Genomic DNA, 11,361 nt, shown 5'->3' on the forward strand with positions numbered 1-11,361 from the left:
CCTCCATATAAACCTGATAAGTACAAGAAAAAAGGTTGGATGTATAGAAATATTACTGAGTTAGTATAACTGCAGAAATAAGAAAATATGTTGGCATTTATTGTCATGGTCCGCGGCCCAGTGTCCGAGGAGCTGATGGGATGCCCACGCCCACGGGTGTGGCTGTTAACTCCACACCTGCATCCCATCTCAGGCGATTATCAGGTGGACTATTTGATCCAGCCCAGCCAGCTGCTCCACGCCAGTCCATTAGTCGTCTCACAGCGGTAACGTACACCCATGGGAAGGCGGTTGTGAAAACCCTCATTTACCTGAACAAACGCTAATCTTTTCCTTTGCGCTCAGGTAACAGCTCGGCGTGTTTTTGAGCCACCTGCCCGTCTGGAGTTTGGATCGCCTCCGGTACCAATCACCTCTACTTTCTTGGAGCTCCCCCGCGGACCCTCACCCCTCCCTCCGGCTCCCACGGCCCCGCTTTGACTGTAAGACTCATACTCTCCCCCACGTATGCTGCTATCCCCGCTCCCCAGTAACTCTCTCCCTCTTTCTGTTGCAGCCTCCCACAGTCCCGATTACGGCGTTCCTGCGTAACTCATCCCCTGGTCCCTTGGTTTTTCTAGTTTCTCGCGTGTTTTCCTTTGACCCTTCCGGGACACCTTTAGTTGAAATAAAGTTTATTTTTCGTACTCCTGTCCGTGTTGTCTCTGCTTCTGGGTACAGCTTGTGTACTGAACTTCGGTTCATGACATTTATTTTAATTTTCAGACACATTTTCACCAGCCTGTTAATCAACCAAAGACCAAGACAGACTTTTAATTCATTTGCAAGCCTGATGCTTAGCCTTGTCCATCCCAGTTGCAAAACTCAAAAAACATTCTTCTTTGGCTCTTGAGGAAGGCGGTCGCACTTTTCTCCTCTCCCCTACCCTCATCTTCCCTGCTTGGCTTCTTGTGTCTTTGTCTAGTCTCGTCTACTTTTCTACTCTTGCCCTGGAACACTCTCACAGTCTGTTCTCTAAAACCTAAAATGGGAATTATGGATTTGATCAACTGGTCCCTGAATGCAATTGACACCCTTTTCTCAACGAGGAACCTGGGCTCGGGTGAGCCTGAGTGTCCTGGAGGGATGTTCCCTGCCGGATACATGATGGACGGGTGGCATAACTGGAGGGCAGTGTGCCTGGCGGGACTGTCGATCGAGGACATTGAAGACATCTACCTTTTCGGAACAATGATATCAGGGTTCTTGCTGATCGGAGCTGGCTTGGCCCAGGCTTATCGAAGATTAAAGAAAGCGGAATTGGCTGTTCAAAACCCCACAAGGCTGCCTGCTGTGATTGAAGCGATGGGACGAGTCGTTGTAGGGTCTGTGTTTCCACAAGCCCCTCTAATTCTAGAGACTTATTCATCATGAAGAAAACAAGACAGTCGATCGATCGATTATTTGCACAAGGGAGGCCTCGTCTGTGTCCACCACGAAAATGACCTCCAGATCTGACCTCCTCCTGCTGCCTTTTATTGAGAGACAGTTCACACAAAACACGTCAGAACAAAGCCACGCCCCCTTGGTTCTAAGACAAGGCATTGTATGTATATGTGTGAACTTCTGTATCTAAGCAAGAATGTGTGTGTGTGTGTGTGTGTGTGTGTGTGTGTGTGTGTGTGTGTGTGTGTGTCAGACCTCCTGCTGACCAAAGGGTCGTAAACGCAGGAAGCCTACATCAAAAGCACAAGGATGTGTCTGATAAAGGACTACAGCCCCCCACCTAGAACCTCGAGAATCTGGGGGGAAGGACAGTGGAATTTCTTTCATCAGAGTTAAAACAATGTACAAATGGTAAACATAAAAATGACAAACATTTAACAATTCACTCTAACAGTCGTGACTTCTCAAAATGGGCTCATTGAATGCAACACGGATAAGATCTTGGAGAAGCTTGAGGCTGCTGTGAACACGCAGACTAAGACCTCGGAGCGAAAATTGGATAACATCTTGGAGAAGCTCACTGTGGTTGTGAGTTCTCAGAATTTGCTCTTTGAGAGCAAGATTGATAACATCCTGGAGAAGCTCACGGCTCTCCAATGGGAGATTGAGAGACCAGTGTCGGACTTCTAGAGAGGCTGTGAAATTCACATGCAGTTGTTCGCACTAAAGGAAAAACCACCATCATTTCATGCGGTCTATGGTGTATTGACAGACATGCGCTTTTTGTGCTGGGGTGTTTTTTTTCTGTTCTCAAACTGTTCTCCCATTAGGAGCTCAGTCTGAGTGGAGTTTTTTTCTCCTCCTCTCACCTCATGTTATGTATTTTCATTGTTTTTTCCTATCAGCCTACCTCTCTGACATGTCTTCCCAATGTGATGTTTGTATAAAGTTTGGTCGGAGGGTTCCTTTGTAAGTGCGCATGCGCCATTAGCGTGCTGCCTGCTGTAACCTATAATTTCCTTCGGGATTAATAAAGTATTTCTGATTCTGATTATTTGTGATCATCTATCATCCACCTGGGCCTTACACAGAGTCTCTGTCGGATTTCTCAGACTTTTATCTGATTTAGTGCTCAGCTCAGATAAAATAATTATTGTGGGTGATTTTAACATCCATGTAGATGCTAAAAATGACAGCCTCAACACAGCATTTAATCTGTTATTTATGAACGCCCGTTTCCGCCACTAAAAAAAAAAGTATCCATATCTCGTAATTTTGAGTTTCGACTTATTAATTCAAAATTTTTTAAATTAATAAATTTTGTTAACTTGAAATTAATTCAGAATTTTGAGAAAAGTACCTCGAAATTTCGAGTTAGCGCATCAATGAGTAATCTACGTTAATGATTTAATTTCCTTGTTACCCGGAAGCTGAAGCCCTCAGCTACAAATGCTAAGCTATCAGTATTACAGCCAGTCATGAATCCACAAATTGCTGAGTATTTTCAGCGTGGTTTCACCAATGATGAAATCCTTGTGTTATTAGCTGAATCACATGGCGTTACTATCAGCAAATGTACTCTCGAAAGCCCCAGTTTGTTGCAATCCGGTTTTGAGTGCGCATTCCTCTGCGGCATATCCTTCCGGGTAACAAGAAAATTGCATCATTCACGTAGATTACTGATTGGCAGAGCTAACTTAAAAATTCGGGTTACTTTTCTCAAAATGTCCAGTTAATAAGTTGGATTTTTGAGAAAGATAACTCGAAATTTCAAGTTATGGATCCTTTTATTCTTTTTTTCTTTTTTTGTGGCGGAAATGGGCTTCCATAGTTGTTAGACTCAATTGGCTTCTCTTGAAATGTAAAAGAACCCACCCACCACTTTAATCGCACTCTAGATCTTGTTTTAAAATATGGCATAGAAACTGAACATTTAACAGTGTTTCCTGAAAACCCTCTCTTGTCTGATCATTTCCTGATAGCATTTACATTTAGAATAATTGATTACATACAGACAATTTAATCTTGTCTGATTACCTTTACATACTGGTGTATATTTTGATTCAAATGAGACAGAACAATAACACGAGTTGTTAAAAAACAGAAAAGAAAAGAATAGTATATACTCCATACACTGTAAAACCTAATATTGTGTTTAATTAAAAATATTAAGTAGGCTGAACTCATTTTTTAATCAATTTGTTATTAGAAGTCAATTTAAGTAAGTTACCGGTACTTTTTATGCAAAACCGCTGATCAACCCAATTTATTTGCGTTGTCTTAACTTAGAAAAACTAAGTAAGCTGGAAATTTTGCTTCTCAGTGCGGGAGGTAGTGGTGGGCAGATCGATCCAAATATCGATAGTATGGATCCCAAGTCGGGATCGGTATCGGATCGATACTAGCCTGGTTAGATCAATTCTTTACTTTCTAGTTCTGCTTGTTTGCTATGCTGTGCTTTCGGCAAAAACGAAAACAGCCAGGTCGCTGGACTCGCCGCTCCTGCGTCAGCGGAGAGCAGGCACGCTTTGCTCCCCCCCTTATGTTTCGGTGTTGCACTGACACGTCACGTGGCTTAGACACTTTGGGGGTTATTAAGTTGTTTACATATTAATTATATTTTTACCAATTGTTTTTGTTGTTGAGAATTTTTACTGTAATTTTTGTATTATAGTTTATCAACAGTATTTGTTTTAATTTGTTTACTGGTTTGCGTGCACTTAAGATTACCAAAGAAAAAAAGATCGCAGGACCATGCAGCCTGCGTGCCGAAGCGGACAGCATGCTGCCCTCAGGCAGGACCCCCGCGCACCTCAACCTCGACCAAGCTGCGTGCTGTCCACCCTTACAGTGATCACCCGGTTGCTGTAACAGTAGCCTACATTCAAAGGCTGCAGCCCTCCTGCTGCCAGCTGTACACATCAACACCAAAAACAACAACAGCACAAGCTGCGCACAGGTTTTAAGCCGGTGAGGCATGATTGTAGATGCAGTGAAGGTGAGTCCAGTGGTGGTCCTAGCCTGTTTGGCGCCCTGGGCGAACACTCCCTCTGCCGCTGGGCTCATGTTACTTGAAAATGAACACCACAGCCTTAAAAACCTTATATAAAAATATGTCTGCGAAATTTTCTGTTGATTGTTTGAAATAAAAAAAAAGTGAGATAAGAGCCAGGCAAAATTTTTCAGGAGGTGCAGCTGTTAGGGGTGGGGTTTGGGGGGTATTTTCAATCCATAGCCATGACTAACTAACTATATATATTATGTTTAACCTGAATGGCAAAAGACCACAGGGGGGTTGAAAATGATATGCCAGGAGTTACCTGTGTATGGGCTCAAAATTTTGTATTTGTAAATCAGGATTTGTATGTGTAAAAAGAATTTGTGTGTGCGTAAAAAAGATTTGTATGTATAAAAAAGATTTGTATGTGTAAAAAGAATTTGTGTGTGCGTAAAAAAGATTTGTATGTGTAAAAAAGATTTGTATGTGTAAAAAGAATTTGTGTGTGTGTAAAAAAGATTTGTATGTGTAAAAAAGATTTGTATGTGTAAAAAGAATTTGTGTGTGCGTAAAAAAGATTTGTATGTGTAAAAAAGATTTGTGTGTGTGTAAAAAAGATTTGTTTGTGGACTTAGCCAAAAAAAAACCTGCAAGTCACAAGTACGAATTTTGACCCTATTTTTCTTCCTTTCATCTGATTGGTCAATGTCATGTCAATCACAAATGTAACAATCCAATCAGAGAACAGATGGGTTTGGCTGACGGAGGGGCACTTTTTTGAAAAATTCGTACTTGTAAAGATGGCCGCCTGCAGGTTCAAGCTCATTGCATCTCCAACCCACATCCACTGCCACTGTACTTAAGGGAAGTTAAAGACTTTTTTCTGCACTTACATTTGCATCACCTCGATCCATGACAGTCATTCAGGCAGTAATGCTTGGACTGGAAACAAGACATCCTTAAAATAATACAACATTCCAGCTCCTGTGTTGGAATGAAAAACAAATGCGGTGTTTAAATTAGACTGCATTTGTGACAGAACAATAAATATATTTTATTTTCATTATATAAGTAAGTACAAAACACACTTGTGGTAGGCCTAAACTTATTTTCAGAATAATTAAATCTGAGACTTTGTTTCATTGTAAGATTATAACAGTGATGGCAATGTAATTGTTTGTTGTTCAAGAGAACAGTGTCCAGTATGTTGGCTGTTAAACGTTTTTGCATTTGAAAAAAAAAGTTGTCATTACAAAAAGTGTTGTTAATTATTGTTAATCATTTTCAGGTTACCACAAATTGTTTTTTCATTTAGTTGAACTTGAAATGTTTGTCAGTAGGTAAATAATTAGTATTGTACTGTCAGAAATATCAAGTTATTCTTTTTTTTTTTTTTTTTGCCTGTCCCATTTGGTTCTTTAGCCGTCAGAATTGTTGTCTGAAGACCAACAAGGATACCCAATGGATTTACTTTGCCAAATGGATCATCGCGGCCTTGCCGTATTGGTCCATTTGATCACCCTTTGTTGTTATTAATTATTTGATTTCATTTTCAGTTGTTACAGACGGGACAGACATGAGTGAGGGATAGGAAAGGGAGAAAGAAAGATGAAGGAAAAGAAAAACAGAAGGGAAGGGGGACAGTGAGAAAGGGCACTTAAAAAGAGAAAGATGAGAAAAAATCTCCTGGATCACCTGTTGAGAGAGAAAAAGAAGAGAAAACAACCAAAAGAAGCAGAGCAACATACTAAACACAACACCAGGACCACCCAGCCCCACAGGACCCGGGGCAGCCCACCCGACCCCACCGCAGAGGAAACTGCACCACCCTAACATTCAATCATCTCCCAGACTGCACAAGACAGTAGACACCCAGGTTAAGTTTATTCTCCGTCTCTCCTATGACTCTCCCAAGAATATCAAGTTATTCTTAATACTGCATACTTGCAATGAATAAGTTGTCCTAACAGTCATCTTAAGTAAGCTTTAAGAAAAGCGTCTGGACTTCTTTAAGAAGTCCAGACGCTTTTCTTTGCAAGCTCCTTTGACTACGATGACCTGGATGACTGAGAACCTTCACAGACATAAGTAAGCTTTAGTTAGTTTTTTTGAGGCACCAAGTTTGCATAGTTTTTTTGAGTTCTGTGAACTAATTCGAATTTACAGCGTAGTATCAACTGACCATTATATAAATGCCACCACCTTTAATTGATAAGCATTTTGGAGGATCATTAACAGTGCTCTATGCCCTTGGTTAATGTGGCACAGAGAAGTATAAGTTTGTTCTGAGGGTAAAGGCAGGATCCCTTTTGCTTTCTTTTCTTTCCCTGTCATTGAAATCCTAAAATACAAGATCTCATATATTGGCATCAGGATTTTATTGTAAAAAAAATCCCTGCTGCTGAAACTTCAAAAATCCCAGCCAAATACGTCATGTAAAGTTACTCAATATGTTTTGATCAGACCACTTGTCTGATAATTTTTACATACTGGTGGATATGTGGATTCAAAACAGGCAGTACAATAATATGAGCAATAATATGAGATTTTATAAAACACAAAAGAATATTTACTAGATCCCGTGAACTAATTACTAAACTGCATGGTAAGACATTATTTAAACATGTAAACCTTTATTGATTTTCCAGTGTTTACTTGTTTCTTTAGAGAAGAGATAATATTTATCAGGACTAAACTGTTTCCCAACCTGCTGCTGGGAAATTGTGTGTACATGTGTTTGGAAAGAGGATGAATAAACATTTTGTGGGAGTGCACTAGGAGGGAGGTTAGTGAATAAAAGTAGGATGCTGCACGGCCACGGTTTACTTTAGCAGCAGAAAAGGGTCGGGATAATGAGGAGGACTCTGCTGCTGCTGGCCTCTCTGGCCTTTGCTTCTCTCACTTCTGTGGCTGATGGAGCTCCATTGTAAGTAGACCTGCTGTACTTTTACACATTCCCAGTAAGGTTGAATTAATTCATGCAAAACAAAGCCAATGTCATTATCTTGGATGTGTGCAGAAGGTTTAATTGCATTGAATTGAATTGAATTGAATTGAATTGAATTGAATTTTTGCATGAATATATTATTTTATTTTGCATATATAGTTTCACATTCTTTTTTAAGCAAGAAGGCATGGGTGGTATTTGAAGGAAAAGGAATGAGGAAAAACTTATGGAAAAAAATATTAATGAAACCAGAGTCCAACTAACTTTATTGCTAACTTTATTTTATTTGTTATTTTGTGTAATGAGAAGCTGCAGCCAGGTCTGCAGCTTATGTAACATAAGTCAAGGTAATCTGGTATTTAAAGTGATGCCAAGAAGTTGTCCTAAACCTTGTCCAGAGTTTGCACAGTGGTGCATTACGCCAGACAAAGCAAATAGAATCCAGAAGCATGATGAAAAGATGTATTGATTTAGTTTTGGACTTTATTCAAGATAATCAATAGATCACTGATTGTGTTTAAAGTCCAGCACATAGCTCATAACCAATCGGAATTTACCCAAAAAACGAACCTTTCCATGGGTTAAAACATCTGATGTTTATAATGACAACCTCTTTATGTTGTCACTGTGGCTCCTTTTCAAGCAACCAGTCATATATTATAGGGAACAGAACTGTCATTATGATAAAGAAAGAACAACATCAAAGAACAGCATCTAAAGTGTTTTAAACATTGTGAAAGGGTATATTCTAACTCAAGACATGATCTTCTCATGTTAAACAGACCTTAAAGAGGATTACAAAATCTAACAATAACTTTATGATATAAAATGGTTTATATTGTCTATGAATAACACTAATGACGAATCAACAAACTGGCATCAGGCTGCGCTGCAATATTTAAATAGAGAGTATTCAAAAATGTGAGCTCAGACTTTAGCAAAGAAGCACAAAGATAGCATTTGTCAACCTGGGAATTAAGAATTCCTATGTAACACTCTTACTGAATACTGGCTATTTCCACTTCCTCAAAACCTTGAAAAATATTTTTTAAAAACCCACAAATTAAAAAATAATAATTAAGGGTCACATGGGAAAACAGCCGGTAAAAACTTTTTTTGAAAGTATTTGTCCATAAAACCTTTATACAATAAATAAATAGATAAAAATAATAATTCATTTTTAATTTTTAATTAAAAATAATTATTTCAGCAATTATTAACGTGTTTTTCATGGTGTCTAAAATGAACATATAACATAATAAATAAATAATTTATTCTTTAGTCAGTAACAGCATGTGTTTATCTACACAGAGACTAATATCATTAACATCTTTCTATGTTACCACCACTCTGCAGGCAAGTGATGTCTGCCCCAAACTTGTTGCGGGTGGGAACTGCAGAAAACATCTTTGTGGAGTGTCAAGACTGCCCTGGAGGAGACGTTAGGGTTGAAATCAATGTGATGAACCATCCAACCAAAACTAAAAGGCTGGCAACAACATCTGTGACCCTCAACGATGCAAATAACTTTCAGCAGCTTGGGAAAGTAACGGTAAGTTGAATTATTTGTTTACTGCATATGTGACTATCATTGTTATTTATATTACATTGAAATTCAATTATCATTGAATATGCCATCCAAGTCTTTATAGACTTTTCATACTGGTTTCAGATCCCTGCAGGAGACTTCAGTAAAGATCCCAACGCGAAGCAGTACGTGTACCTACAGGCTCAGTTCCCCGACCGCCTCCTGGAGAAAGTCGTCATGGTTTCCTTCCAGTCTGGTTACATCTTCATTCAGACAGACAAGACCCTTTATACACCAAACAGCAAAGGTGAGTCTACCGCTACCTCATGACTAAGAAATACAGCACACACAAGGGTAGTTCTGTGGTGACCCACTAGAGGGCTCCACTCACACTCAAGCTTAGAGGAGGGGTTTTTGTTGTGTTTGGGTGCGATGTGCTCAGTTGATGTATGGAGGTGAATAAAGCTGGAATGGAAAACTAGAGCTCCCGTGTCGTGTGTTCCATGCTTCCATAGTTCTACCTTTATTTTATTTAATACAGATTCAATATTTTTTCAGGGCCATTCAATAAACTTAAGGAAACATGGTGCTGCTCCAATAATTTAGAGTTTGTTACAGTAATTATGTGACTATGGCATCACTTTTCACAAATTAGAAAGCTGTTTTGTGTAGTCCATGCAGTCCCATTGAAAAAGGTTAGAACATCTGATAATTTTTTTCAGTGAAGATTTGAAAGGAAAAAAGTCATATATTTCCCTCGGTTTGATTAAGAAATATTTTAAATTTAAATTAGAAAACCAAACTTCTTTATTAAATATTCCTCCCAACATGTATACATCACTGCCCGAGCAGCAAAAATAACATCTTCTCTTCCCTTCAGTTCATTTCAGGATGTTTGCACTGACACCCCAGATGGAGCCTGTAGAGAGGGATGAAGCAGCCCAATCTGATGCTTCCATTGCCATTGAGTTTGTGGTATTGTGTTTTATTCTTCATGGGCTCAGAATTGAAAGTGACATTTTGCAATCAGCCGTAGCAAAACAACGAAAACACAAACTTTTTTTATTAGATTTTTTTAATATTGTCATTTATATCTTAGTTGTGAAAATTTATGTTTTTCCACAGACACCTGAAGGCATTGTTTTACCACTTGACCCAGTCTCTCTAAAATCAGGTATTCATTCTGGAGATTTCCAGCTTGGTGAAATTGTTAGGTGAGTACTATTATTATTATTACTATTAATATTATTATTATTATTATTATTATTATTATTATTATTGCTAATAATAATAATAATAATAATAATAATAATAATGTGAATCCTGTGTGTAGAATATACTCTGCAGTCTAATTAATGTGTTACCTTCAGTTTTACAAATTCTTGAATTATTTGTTTGATTTATATCTGTCTGTGTGTGTGTGTGTGTGTGTGTGTGTGTGTGTGTGTGTGTGTGTGTGTGTGTGTAGTCCTGGACTGTGGAAAGTGGTGGCAAAATTCCAGAGCAACCCACAGCAAATCTATTCTGCAGAATTTGAGGTCAAAGAGTACGGTGAGCATCCCATTATCTGTACAGTACCTGCACAACATTTCTTTACTGTTTTTAAATGTGCCATACAAATAGCAATTTGAACTTGACAAAGAAAATATTTTAATCTTGCAGTTCTTCCCAGTTTTGAGGTGAAACTGACACCATTAACACAGTTCTTCCACGTGGACAGCAGAGATTTCACCGTCAGAATCAAAGCTACGTATGTAATTGTTTTGTGGATTTAAGTAGTATATATGTGATCGTTTGTTGTTACATTTTGACCTGGTTCGAACTGGTTGTTCACAAGCACATCTTTATTTCATGGTTTAAGGTATCTGTTTGGTCAGGAGGTGGATGGAACAGCCTATGTGGTATTTGGGGTCATCAAAAAGGACCAAAGTAAGCAGAGTTTTCCAGACTCTCTTCAGAGAGTGCCGGTGAGCCTATATTTATACTTAAGATTTAGCCTTTCCATATAAAGCAATGCTGACATAAGAGTTTAAATACCTCCTACTATTCAGAAACTGTATTGTTGTGCTATAAGTGTAGAACATATCTTTACATGAACATCTTTATGTTTCTGAATTAGATTGAAAATGGTGAAGGAGAGGTGACACGTTGTCATCAGTCATTGCCTGTAATTAAAGACACACACACATAAGCCATACTAAGCATAAGACAAACATTCATGTGCTTTCATGTGTAACTGTGCAAGGATCAGTCAGGACCTGTAATTAAAGCCCAGCATACATAACCAATGAGCAACAAGTTAAATTAAGTGATAAGCAAGTGATAATCTCTTTCTATGTTATTGTAAAAAGGGGTTGAAAATGATCTTTATTGCTTGAGGGCAGCATTTGTGTGAGCAAGCGTTAAAGTGGGCCAGAACAATCCAAAATAGCATTCTGGCAGCCACTGTGCTGCCCTATTATT

The 11,361-nt window shown here is 38.7% G+C and overlaps 1 protein-coding gene across 1 annotated transcript; it reads left to right on the forward strand.

Annotated features, from left to right (window-relative positions):
* The first annotated feature begins 7,226 nt into the window (after nucleotides 1–7,226).
* LOC120722964 (complement C3-like) lies at nucleotides 7,227–11,089 on the forward strand. Its single transcript, XM_040014156.1, has 9 exons — nucleotides 7,227–7,349; nucleotides 8,727–8,922; nucleotides 9,043–9,205; nucleotides 9,779–9,873; nucleotides 10,024–10,112; nucleotides 10,367–10,449; nucleotides 10,561–10,648; nucleotides 10,760–10,865; nucleotides 11,018–11,089. Exons 1-9 carry the CDS (start codon nucleotides 7,276–7,278, stop codon nucleotides 11,087–11,089), a joined length of 966 nt encoding a protein of 321 aa, XP_039870090.1. The 5' UTR covers nucleotides 7,227–7,275.
* The last annotated feature ends 272 nt before the right edge of the window (nucleotides 11,090–11,361 follow it).

The sequence above is a fragment of the Simochromis diagramma genome, unplaced genomic scaffold, assembly GCF_900408965.1.
Source record: "Simochromis diagramma unplaced genomic scaffold, fSimDia1.1 OVJJ01000669.1, whole genome shotgun sequence".
NCBI classification, from domain to species: domain Eukaryota; kingdom Metazoa; phylum Chordata; class Actinopteri; order Cichliformes; family Cichlidae; genus Simochromis; species Simochromis diagramma.

What these genes read in the sequence shown, in the direction of transcription:
- LOC120722964 (XM_040014156.1), top strand. Translation starts at nt 7,276, where the DNA reads ATGAGGAGGACTCTGCTGCTGCTGGCCTCTCTGGCCTTTGCTTCTCTC. An exon ending in GTGGCTGATGGAGCTCCATT is followed by an intron (nt 7,350 to 8,726) that starts GTAAGTAGACCT and finishes ACCACTCTGCAG; the next exon opens with GCAAGTGATGTCTGCCCCAA. An exon ending in ACCGTCAGAATCAAAGCTAC is followed by an intron (nt 10,649 to 10,759) that starts GTATGTAATTGT and finishes TCATGGTTTAAG; the next exon opens with GTATCTGTTTGGTCAGGAGG.